Genomic DNA, 21,337 nt, shown 5'->3' on the forward strand with positions numbered 1-21,337 from the left:
CACTACAGCAAGAAACCAAAAGAGACCTATATAAGTGTAAAAAACATCCAATGAACTTTTTTAATGAGATGGAGAAACAAATCACCAAGTTCATATGGAAAGGGAAGAGGCCCCGGATAAGTAAAGCATTACTAAAGAACGAAGTGGGAGGCCTCGCACTATGTGATTTTAGAAACTATTTTAATGCCACGGTAGTCAAAACAGCCTGGTACTAGTACAATAACAGATACATAGATCAATGGAACGGAATTAAGAATCCATATGTAAATTCATCCACTTATGAGCAGTTCATATTTGACAAAGGCCCAAAGTCCATTCGGTGGGGAAAAAGACAGTCTCTTTAACGAATGGTGCTGGCATAACTGGATATCCATTGGCAAAAAAATGAAACAAGACCCATACCTCACACCATGCCCAGAAACTAACTCAAAGTAGATCAAAGACCTGAATATAAAATCTAAAATGATAAAGATCACGGAAGAAAAAATAGGGACAACGCTAGGAGTCCTAATACATGGCATAAACAGTTTACATAACATAACTAACAACGTACAAACGCAAGAAGAAAAACTAAATAACTCGGAGCTCCTAAAAATCAAACACTTATGCTCATCCAAAGACTTCACCAAAAGAGTAAAAAGACAACCTACTGGCTGGGAAAAACTCTTTGGCTACGACATAACTGATCAGGGTCTAATTTCTAAAATCTACAAGGTACTGCAAAACTTGAACCACAAAAAGGCAAATAACCCAGTTAAAAAACGGCCAAAAGATATGAACAGGTACCTCACCAAAGAAGACATTCAGGTGGCTAACAGGTACACGAGGAAATGTTCACGATAAATAGCCATTAGAGAAATGCAAATCAAACTACAAAGAGGTGCCATCTTACCCCAATAAGGCTAGCATTAATCCAAAAAACACAAAATAATAAACGTTGGAAAGGATGTAGAGAGACTGGGACACTTGTAAAATGGTACAACCACTTTGGAAATTGGTTTGGCTCTTCCTTAAAAAGCTAGAAATAGAAGTATCATACGATCCAGCAGTGCCATTCCTTGGAATATATCCTGGAGAAATAAGAGCTGTCACACAAATAAATATATGCACACCCATGTTCACTGCAGCACTGTTCACAATAGCAAAAAGATGGAAACAACCTAGGTGTCCATTAGTAGATGAATGGATAAACAAATTACGGTATATTCACAGAACGGAACACTATACAACAATAAAGAACAAGGATGAATCCGTGGAATCCGTGAAATATCTCATAACATGGATGAATCTGGAAGGCATTGCACTGAGTGAAATTAGTTGTAAAAGTGCAAATATTGCATAAGGCCACTATTATAAGAAGTCAAGAAAAGGTTTAAATACAGAAGAAAACAGTCTTTGATGGTTACGAGGGTATGGACGGAGAGAGAGGGGAATTCGCTAAGTACACAGTAGACAAGAATTACCTTAGGTGAAGGGAAGGACAACATACAATACAAGGGAAGTCAGGACCACTGGAGTAAGCTAAGAAGTTTCCTGAATACAACCAAATACTTCGAGGGATAGTGTAGTAGGGTCAGGGGCCTGGGAACCATGGTTTCAGGGCACATCTAAGTCATTTGGCCTAACGAAGTTTATTAAGAAAATGTTCTGCATTATAACTTGGTGAATGGCATCTGGGGTCTTAAAAGCTAGCGAGTGGCCATCTAAGATGCATCAATTTGTCCCAACCCATGTGGAGCAAAGGAAAATGAAAAACACCAAAGACACAAGGAAAATATTAACCCAAGAGACAAAAACGGTCACATAAACCAGAAAGTGCATCAGCCTGTGACCCGAAGAACTAGATGGTGACCGGTTACCACCAATGACTGCCCTAACAGGGAACACAACAGAAAGTTCCTGATGGAGCAGGAGAAAAGCGTGGCGTAGAACTCAAATTCACGTAAAAAAGACTAGACTTAATGGTTTAACTGAGAAGACATGGCTCCCGGGCTCTGTTAACCCAGAACTAAAACCATTCCCGAAGCCAACTCTTCAGATAAAGAGTAGACTGGAATTGAAGTAGATCTACGAGACTAAATGGGCAGCTCCTGTCAGCAGGTGAGATGAGAAGGCAGAAAGGGACAGGAGCTGATTGAAGGGACACGGGAAATCCGAGGTGCAAAGGAGGAACGTGTGGTCACATTATACGGATAGCAATTAGGGTCACATAACAATGTGTGTATAAATTTTTGTGTAAGAAACTAACTTGAGCTGTAAACTTTCACCTAAAGCACATACACACATAAGAATAGACATCAAACTTCCATATTTATCTAATTAAAAATTCTATTCATATTCCTAACTTAATTACAACCAAATAGATCCACTGTTTAAAAAATATATATAAACAGCCCACAATATAATCTTTAAAAAAGATTTAAAGACATCACAGATAAAAAGTTCTTAGATAAGACAACTCATCAGACATGGAAGGGACTGGACAATGGGTTGGAGAGAGGTGCTGACGAAGAGTGAGCTACTTGTATCAGGTGGACACTTGAGACTGTGTTGGCATCTCCTGTCTGGAGGGGGGTGATGGGAGGGTAGAGAGGGTTAGAAACTGGCAAAACGGTCACGAAAGGAGAGACTGGAAGGAGGGAGCGAGCTGACTCATTAGGGGGAGAGTAAATGGGAGTATGTAGGAAGGTGTATATAAGCTTATATGTGACAGACTGACTTGATTTGTAAACTTTCACTTAAAGCACAATAAAAACTATTTTAAAAAAAACATTAGAAAAAAAGTTCTTAGGTAAAGGTGTAAGTATTTCAACCATCTCCTCATACAATAACCCTATTTGGTCTGTTAAAGAAATAGACAGTCCATACTGACTACTGTTGATTACACTTAAACAAAACTTTACCTAAATTAGAGAGAACATTACCAGATACAGCCCATTGCTGTCGAGTCAATGCCAACTCAGAGTGGCCCTACAGGTTAGAATAGAACTGCCTCATATAGATTCCAAGTAGCAGTTGGTGGATTCAAACTGCCGACCTTTTGGTTAGCAGCCAAGCTCTTAAACACTGTGCCACCAGGGTTCCAATCAGATACAGACACCTCCATTTATATCTTATATAAATGACATCATAATGGGACAACACACACACATGCATGCGCACACACACATACACACATTGAAATTCATATCATTTCTTAAGAGGATGGACAATTGATCCTCATAAACTACAAAGACCAATTAAGTTTTTAAAAATTAGTCATTAAAGAGAGAACAATCACTAATCCTATAATCTTAAACCTATTCATCCTAAATCAAAGCTTAAAATATTTATATTCACAAGGTTTTGCCACAAAGCTTTTATAGATAAAAATCTTAGCCTTATCGGCTTTTAGTCTAAAAGTTTCCTTGGGAGGAACATAAATATTCTTCCATGGAAAAACATATCTGTAGACTTTATATGAAGCACTAGAAAACACAGAGCCACTAAAAAAAATAAATAAATAAAAGGAGTATTCAGCTCCACGTACCTCAACCAATCCTGGAACGGGTCTAACAAATGCCTAGCTCACCAAAGGCATAACATCGGACCAAAGAGTTTTCAACTGGACATGCCCAAGAGGGTAATATGGTTGGATGGTCAACCCTCTGCATTAGCTGAGAAAATCTCATCATTGCCAATAACGGGTTTGCCAGAATTTCCAAGGAGTGAGCCAATCCAAGTCCAAACAGTTGTGCAGTGAGAACCATCAATGCATGACTTACAGATGGTTACGCCACCATGACCCCATTTCTAGTACATTGGAAGGCTCCAGCCTTAAGAACCTCAGGTAAATAACATGACCCTAACCAAAAAGGCTGTAAGTAAATTGCACAATTTACGAAATGGGTGGCTACAGGCTTAATATCAGACAAATCCTAACAAAAAAATAAAATTATGATATTTATATACAAATTTATGGACAGTTGCTAATGCCTTGGCCATAGGATCTAATGCTTGACAAAAACATGACTAAAAATTGACATCCAAGAAATATGAGAAAAAGACATTTGACAAAACATTACAAAATAGTAGCATTAAAGTTTATGTCACATCAATCAGACAATAACAAAGAGACACAATATAATAATCGGTGAATAAACTTCTTAAGACGAATGTATCAGCCAAAATGACATACAGTAAGAACCAAAACACATAAAAAAACTAGACAAAAAATACTTAAAATTAGACAATGCCTAAAACTAAGCTAAAAAGAAACCCTAGTAATAGCTAGCAAATAGACAGATCTCCAATACTACTTTCAGAAAGAATATATATAATAGGCACTTAAACAAAGTAGACATACATGATTTCATGCTACCAAAAACTGGGCACTCAAAGAAAATCTGCCCTATCACAGAAACTCTACAACACATAGCTCCACACTACAAAACTTACAGAGATTGTAAGACATAAAGACTTACTAAAAAACACAGATTGAGGATAAAGCCTAAACAAATTTTCAAATTTTTTCAAATTTTTAAAATAAACTACATTAGTCCTTTGCCTATCTCTAAAAAAAAAAATACTCTTACAACATAGTAGCAGACATTTTATTGGGCCTCCAATGACCCTATGAGCTTACAGCAACTAGTAATATATAATGGCCTGCTTAAATAGAAATTAAGAATTTTAACCAATGACCAAAACTTAGAGAATAGTCTAAACAATTAAAAAAAAAATCAAATCTCTCAACTAGAAAACAAATTAAAACCTCTACTTCCATAGATATAATGCTTACTTCCCCTAATAATATTAAGATAATCAATACCATAACAATAAGTAACACAATAAACTTTCTGACAAAGTCCTTATAAAATCTAATAATAACTTATTTAGTAAAGGATAAATTATTGCCCCAGCCACCAAAAAAAAAAAAAAAAAAAAAAAACAACAACCCTATGGAGTAACTACAAAAAAATCTACACTCCTACAGATTAAAGACACTTCTCTAATTCCCATTTAATCAATTTTAGGTATGTCACCAAAAGCTATGCTGTCTTCTTAAAACTCTTCTACTTAAATTAAAAATGCTCCCAGCATTTTTATCTTAACAGGCTATCTCATTACAGCAGATCTCAAAGCAATGTCATAGATTTCTTCACTTCCCTCAAATACTAAGATTTCATTTAAAACTAATTTCAATGATAAATTTAATAAGCAATAAAACTTACAAACACTATGTTATAATACACCCTACTGTCGCATCTTACACTATATGTTATCTATTATAATTAACCCTTCTATATCTTATACCTTGGAGCTCCAGCGGGACAGTAGTTAAGACTTCGACTGCTAACCAAAAGGATGGCAGTTTGAATCCACCAGATGCTCCTTGGAAACCCAATGGGGCAGTTCTACTCCATTCTGTAGGGTTGCTATGAGTCCGTATCAACTTCATGGCAATGATTTTGGTTTATATCTTATACCTTAACTTTTAAAGAGTCCTACTTCTTTAGCTAATATAAAAACACCTGGTTACTCCAAATCACACTATTAAACTTTAAACTCCAGTGTTTGATACTATGACAATAAAAAAAAAAACTCTTATTTTTAAATGATCTTATAAAAAACTTAATAAAAATCTGACAACCATGATTTCTAAATAATGGTCTCTATGTTAAACTAAAAGATTTTTAAAACAAACAACATAATTTTAACTCAAAATTTTAACCCTAAAAAAAATAAACAAGAAAATAAACTACAGAATTGGGTTATCACACTGTGATGATACCTCAATTTCAACAGGGAGAATGGATGCTTAGAGCCAAAAAAAAACCTCTACGTATAGAAGGCATGCACGTCCCACATGATCAATTATCAGAATGGAACACTGATAGAGAACTACCGACAAGGTTAATTTTCCGGATGTTCCAATTCCTGTGACTGTTGTCTTAATGCCTGAACAACCAGCTGTCTATAGTTTGGGGAAACCATACCTTTGTAGCATGTTCCAAAATGCTGATGATTCTATATGGCAATAATGCAGACTTTCCCCTTCAAGATTGCATTTAATTAATTAATACTCTGAATGTTACTACTAGAGGCAAAGCATACTATTCCTGGTCCATACAGGACAAAAAAAAATAAAAAATTACTTCTAAAATATATCATCAAACCAACCCAAATATTCCTCCAATTAATGTAAAATCAACCCTAGAAAAATATGAGCAGGTGAACAACTATTTGAAACCAGAAATGAAGCATACACAATCCATGATCCAAAAGGTAAATAAAGAACAAAGGACAAATTTCTAAAAATAACAACTGCCTGAAACATAACATTTATGGTATCTGCCTATGCCTTAGAACATGCTACCAATGCTTGTATCCACATAAGGTGATAAAAACGACATTTACCTAATAAAAGAATTTTCAAAAGTTTGTTTACATGGTTAAATAAGTTAAGCTTTTGCAAATTTTATAATTGGATTTTAAGCCATATAAAAAACTTTTGTTTTCATTATGCTAATTAGAATATTTTTGATAAAAATTGCTCTAAAAAGATTGCGTGTTCAGGTTTGAACATAAAATGTGCTTTCAGATCAAGGGGTAGATTGTTATGTACGCTTTCGGTATACTCTCAAAATCACATTTGATTCTGTAGTGTTCTTAAAGCACTTATGTGTAAGCATCTATTATGTATGCTTCTATAATGCTCTTTACACTGTTGTGATGTTTTCATAATGCTTTTAAGCACCTGTGCATAGTCACTTATAATGTAAAGTTCTAAGTAGAGAATTTCTGAACTTAGAATTAGAAACATATATATTCTTATAACACTTTTTTTTAACTGTAAGTTGTCAGGAAGTTGTTCTAACCTTGAAAATAAGATAATAGAAGTATGTGAAAAACCAAAAAAAATCCCATTGTCATTGAGTTGATTCTGAATCATAGCGATCCTATAGGACAGAGCAGAACTGCCCCATGTGGTTTCCAAGGAGCAGCTGGTGGATTCGAACTGCCAAGGTACAGTTCATCCCATTTTTTAAGTGTGCTGTATTTACATCCCCTTCACAAACCGAGTGGCTTACTAGACTGGATATTTTTCTTGATCAGTGATAAACGAGCTTCTCAGTTTCCTCCACAAATGGAGTGGCTGGGCCTTAAGCAAGGCTCTTTTGTGAATGACCCCAGCTCCCCCAGGTTAGCAAGGTCCAAAGCCATTTGCAGCTTTTAATGGCCCTTTCTTGGCCTTTGGTTGACACAGCACATTTGGCTGGTTAGATTTCAAAAACAGGAGGAAAGAAATAGGATCAACACTAAAATACACCTGCCTCGTTCCGGAATGGAAGTGGGTAGGGGAAGGAGGTAGCTGGAGGCAGCCAGGAATTTGTTATGTGTATAATATTATGCTTACAATTTCCCTGACTCCTTCACTCTCCCAGACCCTCAAATACACTCAAACAATCTGAGCATTAATCTTTATTTGATAATTTAGGAGGCTCTTCAGAGACCAGGGAAACCCTGGTGGTATAATGGTTAAGTGCTATAGCTGGTAACCAATGGGTCAGCAGTTCAAATCCACCAGGCTCTCCTTGGAAACTCTATGGGGCAGTTCTACCCTGTCCTATAGGGTCGCTGTGAGTCGGAATCGACTTGACGGCACTGGGTTTGGCTTTTTTTTGGTTTCAGAGATCAGATCACAGACCTATTCTATTATAGTTGTCAGTTCTGACTCTTAGTGACCCCACGTGACAGAGTAGAATTGCCCTACAGGATTTCTTAGGCTATAATCTTTACAGGAGCAGGTCATCAGGTCTTTTCTCCCACAGTGCCACTGGCGAGTTGGAACCACCAACCTTTTGGTTAGCAGCTGAGTGTTTAACCATTGCACCACCAGGGCTCCTTTTACTTATGGACACACGCAAGTGGCAGAAATCTGGTGCTGGAGAAAAAGAAATAGGTGAAGAGTTACTTAACTATCAGGATGATGAACTAGCGAGAAGAAATGGATAAAAAAATTCAGATATTTCTTATATTTCAAGTCACATATGCTTAATACTAACAGAGCAAATTATGAGTGAAACACAAAGCCAGGCACACATACGAGTCTGCTGGAAACAATAAGAAAGAGCTTCATCTGTCTTTTGTATTCTTGCTCAGTGATTTGAGGAAACACTAGGGTCCCAAGTGACTGTTTTTTTCTCTTCTACATTACATTTAAATAAAGAAAAGAAAGAAAGAAACACAAAAATAAGCTCTGTTGGTAGGCCTATACCATTTTCATACATCTAGGGTTTTTATGGGTTAGGGGAGAAGGTAGTAAATAAAGTTTCTGCAGCCATAAGTGATGCTTAGAGGAAAATTAAATCACTGAGTGATGCCAGGACTGATTATTCTACTGCACTTTTAAAGCAAGAGGTTGCAGTCTGTGAGTCCAAAGTGGTTTCATATGGACTGCCACAGTTGTGGTTTACGCTTGAAACTATAACCTGTCAAATTAAAAGCAGGCAAGGCCTATGCCCTTAATGGTTCCACTTTCTACTGTCTACAGTTATGTCTACAAGTTCAGCATTTTTTACCCAGTTAAACTCTGTTATTTGGATGAGTAGAATCTCAAAACCACTCTTTGTTATCCTGGTTAAAGAAAGTTTTAGTTATTATATAAAGCTTGACAAACTGCCAATCTAATTTTTATTGCATAGATGGCACTTTCACTATAACTATTTTTATATACGATTGATACTTTATTACCCTGGTTACCCATATATACATTACATATATATATTTTATATATATATAACTACAGGGGAGAAGTATACACACAGCATAAGTGCTCAAGCTTTTTCTACCCCATATTTCCAGATATTTTATTGACTTTTACTTGTACCTTACTGACTCATCATTTTTCCAGACCCACAGTAGCCTGCTATTACGAGCTTAGTGTTACAAAATGCTTCATTTCTTTTCTTCTCCTTGATTGTGGAATGCCCTTCTGGGCAATGGGCTTGGTTGACAGTGATTTTCCCATCAAAATTGGAAAGCTGCTTGTTCAATTTTACTAATGTTTCATGTAGAGCCCTTCCTTAACAAACCTTTCTTAATGCCCATTTTTATAATGTTTTTAAAATAAAGCATAAACAATATTTGCTTTTTGAGTAATGTATCATAAGTGAAACCATGCCACTAAACAATCATATCCTGTTTAGGCCATAATGACATCAGAAATAATATGTTTATCATCTGCTTTGGACAACTTAGCATGTTTTTGGCCCAAGGCGAATATGAACTAAAACCATTTGCAGTTGCCCAAAACCAAGATAACCACACATTTCTAAGGTAATTGATACCTAAAAAGAACACTGCCATCACAGCTCATGATCTAAGCATACTAATTCTTTAAAGAAGGTTGTTAAAGTTTATAAAGCATGTATGTCTATTGGACTTCCTCCAAAATTTAACATGAAATAATTACATTTTAGCAAGCCTAGAGACTATGATAAAGTAGGCACTTAGCACAACCTTTTGGAGTTCTGGAATTACCTCTCTTGTCGAAGGTTAACAGAAGGGGAAAATGGAGATTACTTACATGTAAAAGTATACGATAGTAATAAGAACAATGAGCATACTGCCTTGTGTTTTGGAAGATACTCAAATCAATCATTATTTTTTTAAAAAGTATTTAAAGAAATGTTAATTTCGTGTGTAGATAGCTAAGGTAAGTGGAAGGCATGCAATTTTTTTATTCACTGTTAAAACACATCCAGGGAATGCAAATATGTGGCGCTAACTTTGTGTTACCATGATATAAAGCATATCATTGCCTTGGGTACTACTTTGCCAGGGATTCCAACTATAAGCCTGCAACTACAGCTTGCAAAACTGCTTTTCACACTACATGCCAACACAAAAGCAGTAAGAATTACCTTTGCCCACAAAGATGACTGGATGATTTAGAACAAAAAAAAATAAGTAAATAATTATAAATTAGTTTTTATGGAATAAAGTAATATTGCTAAATGTAAGATCCAAAAGGAAACTTGGAAACCTACTCATTTGCAGAGAAGGAAACAGAGACAGACAAATGAAGTCATCCCCCAAAGTCAACTCAGAAGTTGAAGCTTAACTCCTTCTCCAGGGCTTACTCCACTGCACCACCCTCCTTTCATTCATAAAGCCAATGACTTGGACATTCCAGACAACGTCTAAAGAACACTAGAATAGAAGCAAGTGGCATAGGCACTGCCATGGTTATTCTATTACTGTAAAAAGGGAAGAATGTACCATACCTCCATTCTCTCTTGTTTAACTTCATCAATTTCATCATCTTCAAGCATTGCCAAGAGCTCTCCTGTCTGGTCAATAGAGTTGAGAAAGTCTTGAGCTATTTTTTGTCTTTTGTTTGTGTTACTGCTGCCACTCAATTTGTCTTCATGAAGATAAAGGAAGGAAAAAAGAAACATTCTCAATAGGTTTAAAACAGTATCAATCATTACATATCGTGAATATTGCATACGAAATACAGAGTTGGGATTCCTGTCAAAATAATCTTAAAAGAGAACGCTTGCATCCAAAAATAAAGTATAAGTTATCTAGAATTAAATCATTCATATATTTATGTATGTCACAAATAAGACTGAAAGGATAAAACCAAATTATCAATTACCATGGTAAGTATGAATGGGCTGAAAACCTTTACAAAAAAGGAGGGCTCTCGGATTTCGAAAAATAATCCTGCTATGTAGTATTTATAACAGATACACCTTTTTAAAAAATGACAATTAAAAAAAAAAAGTATATGTAACTAGGCAGATGCAAGCAAAGAAGGCAGGGCTGGCAGCATTAATGTTACAAAATATAGTTCAGGACCAAAAGCAATAAATGAGACAAGGTGTAATATTACCTAACAATGAAAGGTACTATCTACAAGGAAGATTAATATTCAGTAACTTTATGCACCAAAGATAACAGCAAAATGAAAACTGTAACAAAATAAAATTTAATAAAAAATACAACCATTGTGAGATATCTGGATATTTTTCTTGCAAAATTTGACAACTTAAGGTATGACTACAGAGATTTCAAAAATAAAAAACCCTTCAAGCTCTGCGATACCTATATAAAAAAATAAAAAATTTTTTAAGATATTAAGAATTAACATTATTCTCTTAGATTCATAATTTTTCTTTTATATCATTTTCTTTTAATAAGTTTTTATAGATATATATAACTACAACTATAATTAAAATATATAAAAATGATATCATACAAACTGGTTGCTTGATTGCCCTTCTCCATCTTCTTCCCCCCTAGATGTAACTAGTATTAGCCACATAGTACGCATCCATCCATGTATTTTCTTCATGTTTATATATACTCACACAATTATAGGGGTCTTTTTTGTTTATCTTTTATAAAAGGGTTCTTCATATATATATATATATATATATATTAGATCTCACTTTTCTCAATGAGGCAGGAGAATTCTTTGAAATCAACTGGTATAGCTCTAATTCACTCTTAATAAGGGTTGAATTGTGTGAATATTGTATGGTATGTATGTCCCATCACTTTCCAACCAATACCCTACAGACAGGCGCACACTTATGGTTCTGTTCTTTGCCACTGAGGTCAATGCTGAAATAATCATCCCCACTCATATTCTCTTCTGTCTGACAGGCATTATTTTTATGGCATCGATTCTTAGGAGTGGGACTACTGGTCTAAGCATTACAAACACTTTAAACTTTAATAGGTGTAATGAGATTACTTTCCAAGGCATTAACACTTTACATTCCAGTGGCAAAGAGAGATGCCTTTACTGTATATGGGGAAAGTCTGATGGGTATAAAATGATATACCATTGTGAATGAAATATTTAAACTTCCCTAACTACCAATGGGAAACCCTGATGGCGTAGTGGTTAAGAGCTACGGCTGCTAACCACAAAAATCAGCAGTCTGAATATACCAGGAGTTCCTTGGAAACCCTACGGGGCAGTTTTACTCTGTCCTTTATAGGGTCCTGGTGGCGTAGTGGTTAAGTGCTATGGCTGCTAACCAAGAGGCTGGCACTTCAAATCCACCAGGTGCTCCTTGGAAACTCTATGGGGCAGTTCTATTCTGTGCTATAGGGTTGCTGTGAGTCAGAATCGACTCAACGGCAGCGGGTTTGGTTTTTTGTTTTATAGGGTCACTATGAGTCGGAATCAACTCAACAGCAATGGGTTTGGTTTCAGTTTTTAACTACCAATGAATTCAAGTATTTTTCTTACATGTTTTTCAACTATCTAGATAAGCCTTTCTGTTAACTGCCTATTTTTATCTTTTGCCCATTTCCCAACTGGGTTGTCTTTTTCTTGTCAATTTAAAAGAGCTCTTTTATACTGACCCTTTGTCATCTACAAACTAAAAATGTTTTTCCTAGTTTCCCATCTGTCTATTGATTTCAGGCATCTTTTTTAAACTATATACTGTGAAATAAGTTCATCTTTTCCTCTATAACTTCTTGTTTCAAATGACTTCGCTCTACTCCCACAAAATGTAAATGTAACATCCTAAGTTTTCTTTTCAGATTAATATTGTTTTGTCTTTTGGTACGTTTTTCATCTTTAATCCATTTGGAATTTATTTTGTATACTGTTTATTTTGTAGGTTCACTTTTATTTTCTTCCAATGGATAGCTAGTCGTACAGACCCACTGATCAGATAAGACAGCTTTTTCCAATGGAACGGAATTTTTGTCATATCTTACACTCAGACACACACACACACACACACACACACACACACACACACACACACACACCCCTCAGGTTCTATTCCTGGATTTTCTAATTGGTTTCACTGATCTGCGTATCTAGTACTACATGACACCACAATCTTTACAGTATATTCTACTTTTTTTCCCTATTCTTTTCTGAACTACATACGAGCTTTTATTCTACCATAGAAATGTTAAGATTTTTTTATACAATTCCAGGAAAATATCACTGGGATTATATCTAAAGCTACATCAGTTTTACTTATTAATTTTGGTTTGAATTTTATATATGCGATATCCTGTCCAAGAACATATGCTTCCCATTCAGTAAGATTATGTTTATTGTTCTTCAATTAGTTTTTCCTTTCCTGTTAAATTTATTCCTAATTACATTAGTTCTGATAGCCAAAGTAAACAAAAGCTTTTTCGCATTTTCCACTCCCAGGACTGTTCTCACTCAGTCCTACAGATATCTGCATGAAGCATTTTTCTTTTCATCGATTCTTTTGACATCCATTTTGATCCTAGGGATATTTGTAAGTGCATTTCTTAATTTCCAAGAAGGTAATATGTTTTGCTGTTTTTATTATTTATTTATACTTTTACTGAATTAACATCAGTGAATCAGATTCTGAGATATCTACTCTTACTCCTTTTTGTAAAGGTGTACTTTGTGGCCAATTACATAATTTTTACAAGTGTTCCAGTTTCCAGTGTTAAAAAAGTTCTATCACAATCTAATTTATTCAATTATTCCTTTTTTTTTTTTTTTTTTGGTGGGGGGCATTGTTGAGGCTGGTCATTTGTAAGATTTTTCTGCTTATGTTCAGAGATCAGAAATTTTACTGGGATATTCCAAGCGTGTATACTTGCTCAACAAAAAAAAGCCTAGAACTCAATAACCGTTTTACTATTTAGCCTCAAGTTTACTTACAGTTACGGATATTGTCTTCTATCATTTATTTAAAAATTGACTCTCCTTCATTTGTTTTTCTCTTTCTGAAATGCCTATCAAATGCATGTTAAGTGCCTTAGATTTATCGTCTACATCTCTTACCTTTTCCCTCATAATTTCCACGTTTATATTTTACTATGTGCTTGGTTACAGCTATTGTATTTGGTCTCAAGAGAGACTATGATTTTTAAAAAAGTACTCAAGTTATTTAGTTGGGAAGCTATGTGTGCTAGCTCTAGAAAATCTCTTCTGTACTACGTTCGAATATCACTAACTTCTTACTATTTTTAATTTAAGTTGTCATCTACCTCCCAGCTCTATTTTTCTGGGCAGGTATTGTGTTCTGTTTGTCTTATCTTCCTCTGTCTAGGTTTGTGCCCCCAACCGGAGATTTTTTTTCTTTTTTGCTTTTTGGGGATCAGGTGTGGTTGTTGGGACACCCTATGTAAGAGCAATCCCATAGGTAGTGGAAGGCAGAGCAGGTAAACATAGGAGCAGGTTGACTGCCAGAACCTGCTAAGGTACTCTAATTGTAAGCCTCCTAGCTCTCATTCTCCTCATATTCTTCCAGCTTCAGGGATATGGAAAATTCAGCCCACCCATTCAGCTCCTTCTCAGCTCTTGCAAGTCGAGAGGCATATTCTGGAAAGGTCTATGTCAGCCTTCTCCCCAAGCTCTCACAGATCCCTGAAAGCCAAGCGGTTTCAGTATCTGCCACTTCCTGGTTGTCACCCCAGGGCTCCTTCCTGCTGAACTTCTGTGTTTAACTACATCATAGTGAGGGGAAAGCCAAAGTTCCATCTCTTCACTGGGACTGCCACAGAGTATAAGGCCTCACTGGTACCCAGATTTAGGTAAGTCTCACAGAGTTTGGCCAGAAAAGTACACAGAATTGGAGATGGAGGAAAACGGTGTCATACATAGTTGCAGTGCCCTAAAAATCTCCTTTCTTGTTCACATACTTGACCACAATAAAAACTTTAATAAATTCCAAAAATGTAGAGATTTCATGTCATATATTCTGATTGTAAACAATAATCAATAAAAACATCTAAAATAATGAGGTGCTATTTTTTTTTTTTATGTACTTAGAAATTTAAAAAACATCATCTTTAATAATCCCTGGAGTAATGGGCAAATGAAAATTCAAATTATAAGTAATCTATAAATTAATGAAAAGAGGAACATTTCATATTAATTACCACAGCTATAGCTAAAGCTCTGCTAAGAGATAAATCTTTAGCTTAAATGCGTTTTTATTTAAAAAGGAAATATTTAATATAGATTGCCTAAGAGTTCACTATAAGAAACTAGAAAAAAAAAAGACCAAAGTGGATAAAGGACATTAATAAAGGTAAATACTGAAATTAATGAAATAGGAAAAAAAAATGAAAAGGATAAATAAAAGCAAAAGATGCTTCTTTGAAAAGAATGGTAAAATTGACAGGTTATGCCAAGCTCACGCCAACCCACTTGTGGTAGTTTGTATGGTATATCTTTTTTCATCCTTTTGTTTTCAACCTATTTGTATCTTTGAATCTACGCATGTCTCTCGTAGACAGCAAATAGTTGGATCTTGTTTTTTACGCAGTCTGACAATCTCTGCCTTTTGATTGGCTCGTTTATGCCATTCACATTTGTTCTCATTATTGATATCGCTATATTTACTTCTGCCATTTTACTGTTTTCTATGTCTCACATCTTTTTGTTGCTGTTGTTCCTGTTTCTCCTTTACTGCCTTCTTTTGCATTAAGTGAATATTTTCTAGTGTAACATTTTAATTCTTTTACTACTTTTTAACTACTCGAGTTAGTAGTTGTTCTAGGGCTTCTAATACATACTTTATCAGAATCTATTTCAGATTTTTACTAACTTAAACGGGATACAGAAACTTTACTTCTATATAGTTCCTCTAATTTTTCTGTTATTGTTATACATTATTATGTCTATAAATGTTACAAACCCAACAATACACTGCTATAATTATTACTTCATATAATTTTATGCTTTTAAAGAGCTGAAAGAAGGAGAACAAGTATATATTTACAGTTTGTTATGCTAACCATCTTAGTTACCATTCTTGGTTTCTTTTATTTCTTCCTGCAAATTTGAGTTGCTACTGTGTGTCATTTCCTTATTACAGTACACCTTTGTTCCCACCACCTCCTTTGCATTGTTATTGATAAAATCAGTTAAGAAGAGGGAAGAAGTGTGCAATTACACTGTCTCTTCTATTTACCCAAGTCACTACCTTTACAACCCACTGCCGTCAAGTGGATTCCAACCCATAGCGACCCTATAGGAGAGAGTAGAACTACCCCATACAGTTTGAGGAGCGCCTGGTGGATTCAAACTGCTGACCTTCAGGTTAGGAGCTGTAGCACTTAATCACTATGCCACCAGGGTTTCCCATTACCTTTATAGGTGCTCTTTTTTTTTCCCCTGGATTCAACTTACTGTTCGGTGTCACCTGCTTTCAGTCTGAAGAACTTCCTTTAGTATTTCTTATACAATAAGTCTGCTAGCAACAAATTCTCTCATTTCTGGGAATGTCTTTATTTTACTTCCATTTTTGAATGATAGTTTTGCTCAAGGTAAATTCCTTGGTTGACAGCTTTTTTTTTCTTTTTTTAAGACTTTAAATATGTCATCCCATTGCCTTCTGGCTTCCATTGTTTTGATTAGAAGTTAGATGTTGATCTTATAGGGGTTCCCTTGTATATGATTTTTCTCTTCTGCCAGTTCAAAGCTATGGTTGAGCATCTCTACTGAATTTTTCACTTCAGTGACTGCTTTTCAACTGTAGAATTTGTTTTGGATTTTTTAAACAATTTCAGTCTACTTATATTCTCTGTTTTATGAGACACTGTCATATTTGGTCATATTTTCCTTTTATTCTTTAAACATGGTTTTCTTTAGATTTTTTTTTAAAACATGTTTATAATAACCACTTTAAATTTTTTGTCTAAGTCCAACATCTGTGCCCCTTAAGGGCAATTTCATTACCTGCTTCTTTTTCTTGTCTATTATGGGTCACGCTTTCCTGTTTGTTTGCATGTCTAGTATTTTTTGCTGTTGAAAAATGGACATTTCACATAACATAGAAACTCTAGGTAATGATTCCCTCCCCCTCCTAGAGCTTCTTGTTGTTTGCTTGTTTGGTCATTTATTTAACGACTCAGGTGGACTAGCTCAATGACATCTATTTCCCCCACCAATGTGTATTCTCTGATGCTAATCCTTATAGGACACAAACTCCAGCATGCAAACAGTCTCCCAGGACTCCAGTGATGACTGTGATTTTAGTTGGGCTGTCTTTTTTCCATTTCTTATCTCCCCATTAAGTTTCTGGCTGGTCTGACTTTATTGTTATCACACCCAGCTGTTATCCTCCACTAATTGCTGGCTGATTGCTCTATTGTTTTTGATAATACCCTTGGCATAAATTGCTCCACAGTCTGATCTGATTAATGTTGAGCCTCTCTGCAAGGTCAGTGTGTTACCAAAGTTTGAGTTTTGCCCTTACCCCAAAACAGTTCTTCTTAGCTGTCTCTTTGCCTAGTTTCCTCTGTTAAATTTCTGGCAGGTGCACTGTTTCACTTGTTACAAGCATCATGAACCTACCAGCCTCCTCTTAATTGCTCACCACCAGGATTTCCATTGCTTTTTTACAACACCCTTAGGTATGAACTTCCAACATGTTCTGTTCCAAATAGTTTACTTAGGGAAAGCTGCAGAGCTCTCTGTTCTTAAGGCTACCCTTCGTCTGAACCGAACCTTTGCATCACTGCACTGGAGCTAGGAGTTGGCACAGCAATCATCTTCTCCTGGAGTTACTCCCACGCTTTAAGAGTGAGGAGCTGGAAATGGTAGCCTCTAGGCACTGGGTTTGGGTTTTAGTCTTCTAGGCTTGTCCTTTCTGGTGTGGCGCTTCCTTCCTTACGAGAAGGCTAGGGTAAGGGCAGCTGGGGCCCAGTATTCTCAGTCTGCCATGCCTGGGGTGGAGCTTTCACCCTACGAGTGGAGGCTGAATACTTAGAATAGAACTTCTGCAAAACAGTCCTGAGGAGAGAAGAGAAATGCTGGCCTGCTGCTCTGCTGCAGTAAAACTGCTGTCCTACACTGAGAGCTAGGGGAGAGGGAGTTTGGTGTTCTTGGCCACACGCACCCAAAGTTTCCATCACACTGAAGTGGAACGGGGGTGTGGGGTGATGGAAGTGGGTTGTGGCTCAAATGCAACAGACTCTTGATGTTCTTAACAAGATTTAATACATTTTCTAGAATACAAGTTTCTCCATTTCTATATCCCCTTAGGACAATTTCTAGAGCTTTTAAATTACCATTTATTACAATATTCTCCAGTTCAGTGGTTGTTTTGGTGTGGAATGAATCTGCCAAACTACTCATACCACTATTCTAGAAGTCTTACCTGAGAAGTAGATGCACTTTATCTGAATATTTTATTTTATAATTTATACCAACTGTTTTAAAGTGCTTTATATACATATAAACACACAAAATTTAAAAAACAAGATAAAGTGGAGAGATATAAAATCATTAGGAAGGGGAAGGTATCAGACTAATATGATGGTGTTAGCAAAACTGAATTCTAAGTCTCACCACTTGGAGCTTCTTGGCACTCAAGGTACTCAAGGTATGGTATAAACAGCCATCATTTATTCACTGGCAAGAATATATCTGGCGCTTTTCATATAGTATGTTGAACCCTCATAAGAACTCCATGTGGGAGGTGGTATAATTTTTCTCTCTCAAGGTCACACAGAGAGAAAGCAAAGAACTTGGACTGATTTGAATTCAGGCCTTTTTTTCTCCAAGTCTGCATTCTTTGCCCTCCATAAAAGAAAGCATTTAAATTCATCTGGAGAACTATTTTCCAGGAATTAAACTCTATGAGAATTGCAGCAATATTAAATAGGTGACATTAAGTAATTCATTTTATCAGAAATATATACATATAAATACACACACACACACACACTGATATATATATATATATGAAGCCCTGGTGGCTCAGTCGTTAAGAGCTCAGCTGCTAACCAAAAGGTTAGCAGTTCAAATCTACCAGCTGTTCCTTGGCAACCCTAAGGGGCAGCTCTATTCTGCCTTACAGGGTGGCTGTGAGTCGGAATCGAATCGACATCAACGGCCTTGGTTTTGGTTTACTATATATATATTTGCAAGGCTAATTCACTTGCTGATTTGCTGAGGTTAAATGAAAGTAACGAGTTCTCTATTAAAGTTTGTTGATACTTCAGTTTGTCCTGAGTAGTTTTTTGTGATTATCCTTAATCCACTAGAGTTGTTTTAGCTACTTTGTCTATCTACCAGTGTATCTGTTAGCATGAATGCCACCATACAATAACTGTAGTTAGTATACAAAATATATCAGTAATTTCTAAAAACACAACATCTTTATTTTGATTCTGTAAGTGCTGCTCAGTACTTACTTATTTTCAGCCTAGCACTGTTTTCTTTTGCACATTAACATTTTTCTAAATACTCTAAAATGAAGAATTGAGTTGGTAGATCGGTAAGAAAAATTTTCTACTCTACGTTACGCTTTTCATTATATTTCAAACAGCACAGAAATGGCACACCAGAATGAGGTGACTTTACTTCATAAAACATATCAGATACCTTTGATAATAATTAAAAAAACCATGATGCGTCAGTTTCAAAGATAAATAAAAATTTTGGTTCCTGACATCCAGCACAGAAAAAAACTATGCTCATTAAAATCAACTATGTTTTGAATCAAGCAATTTTCATAGTTTTGTGATACTCTGATGTAAAGCAGGACACATTACTGAAAAAAAGAACTGAAATACTAGAGTGCTGTGAAGTCACATAAATAGAAAATCACGAGATTAAATTGGCAACTAAGTAAATATTTGGATAATTTCTAAACTACATTATCTAACCAAAGAACATGCATTCTTTTCTGTTGGGAATATCTGCATTGACATTGCATAAATGTATCATTGGCTATTGTTTTTAGCTTAGTGTTTTGTTTTGGTTACCTTCCAGAAGGTCATCCTCATCTATGCCTTTAACAATCTTTGATTTGTAGTCTCGGAAGAACATGTATTTTAGCAGTCTTCTAAGTTTTTTCTATCAAAAGATATGACATAAGTAAATAAAATTTATATACATATTCATCTTATTGATTAAATACTATGATAAACAAATTTAATAAACTTGTACCCCAAGATACATTGGAGAAAACATAGCAATCTATGGAAAAAAAAAAAGGTCATCATCAAGTTACACATAAAAGCTAAAACACAAGTATTTTTAAAAGCGCTTATCATTTGCAGGTATCCAGATACCCCAGAATCACAATAATTGTTTTTTTTATGTATGTCTTATAAAAAATTTTGAAGTTCTTTCTTAAGATTGTGAAAAATATCATGCTCTCCATACCAAGCTGACTGTATGGATATGGTATTTTGTATATATTCAAGACAAAAAATGTATTTTTAAAAACCGATTTATAGCTGAGTTTGCAGCAACAATGGCTTTAAAAAGCCAAGTAGTCTCCTTTTTATTCTCTGAGGATATTTTCTTTTAGTCAGAAGAGTTGCTTTATGTGTTACATTTCTGGAAAACATTCTGTAATCTGAGAAACATATTTTTCTGAAACTCAAAGCTGATGAATAAGGGTTAGGTCTTAATGACGGTCGTCTTTAGTTTTATTAGAAGACCACAAAATTGCTTAACTTTAAAAGTAACTGACAGTACTTTGTAGCTTTTCTGTGCTTGCACTTAGGAAGTATTATCATTGGTTTCTAACCTTCAGGTTTAAGATTTCTAATAACAGCTGAAATATACTGAATTTTAAAAAGTACTTTTACATGCATCATTTGACGTTTTCAATAGCCCTGTGACATAGACGAAGCCCTGGCGGTGCAGTGGTTAAGAGCTATGGCTGCTAACCAAAATGTCAGCAGTTTGAATCTTCCAGTCACTCCTCGGAAACCTATGGGGTAGTTCTACTCTGTCCTATAGGGTCGCTATGAGTCAGAATCGACTCAACAGCAGTGAGTTTGGGTTTTGGTGACATAGACAAACATTATCATCTCCTTTCTATATACAGGGAAGCTGAGGTTAATAGCAGTCTTACAACTAGAGTTCAGCAGGGCCAAAAGCAGAGCATAACCATTTGAAGCTCAGTTTCTTCACCGATAAAATAAGAGTACCTACTTTACAGAAAAACAAATGAGAGAATGAACGAAGCTGTCAGCGCAATATGTAAAAATGCAGTAGGCAGTCAATAAATACTGGCTGAATACAAACTAGAATTTTTAAGAGAAAAAACATGTACCTGTACATAGGTCTTTTGCTACCCATCTTTTCTCTTTGTCTTTAGTCCATTCAGCACTTTAAATTTTATTTTGTCTTATACCTAGGTACCAAACCAAACCAAACCCAGTGCCATTGAGTCGATTCCAACTCATAGCGACCCCATAGGACAGAGTAGAACTGCCCCATAGAGTTTCCAAGGAGTGCCTGGTGGATTTGAACTACCGACCCTTTGGTTAGCAGCTGTGGCACTTAACCATTACGCCACCAGTGTTTCCATACCTAGGAACTATGTTCTGTGTTCCTGTAAAGATT

General features: G+C 35.7%; 1 protein-coding gene across 9 annotated transcripts in view; it reads right to left on the minus strand.

Annotated features, from left to right (window-relative positions):
- SUPT3H (SPT3 homolog, SAGA and STAGA complex component) overlaps positions 1–21,337 on the minus strand; it is a 556,168-nt gene that overhangs the window by 177,532 nt on the left and 357,299 nt on the right. For all 9 annotated transcript variants that reach the window (XR_010322261.1, XM_064286858.1, XM_064286849.1 and 6 more), the window contains 2 exons: positions 19,741–19,831; positions 10,272–10,411 (listed from right to left, as the gene is read on the minus strand). Coding sequence is in view for 8 of the 9 variants with exons in the window: in XM_064286858.1 (XP_064142928.1) it covers positions 10,272–10,411; positions 19,741–19,831 (231 nt within the window). In the remaining variant the exon portion in view is untranslated. The remainder of the gene's footprint in view (positions 1–10,271; positions 10,412–19,740; positions 19,832–21,337) is intronic.

The sequence above is a fragment of the Loxodonta africana genome, chromosome 1 (assembly GCF_030014295.1).
Source record: "Loxodonta africana isolate mLoxAfr1 chromosome 1, mLoxAfr1.hap2, whole genome shotgun sequence".
NCBI lineage: Eukaryota > Metazoa > Chordata > Mammalia > Proboscidea > Elephantidae > Loxodonta > Loxodonta africana.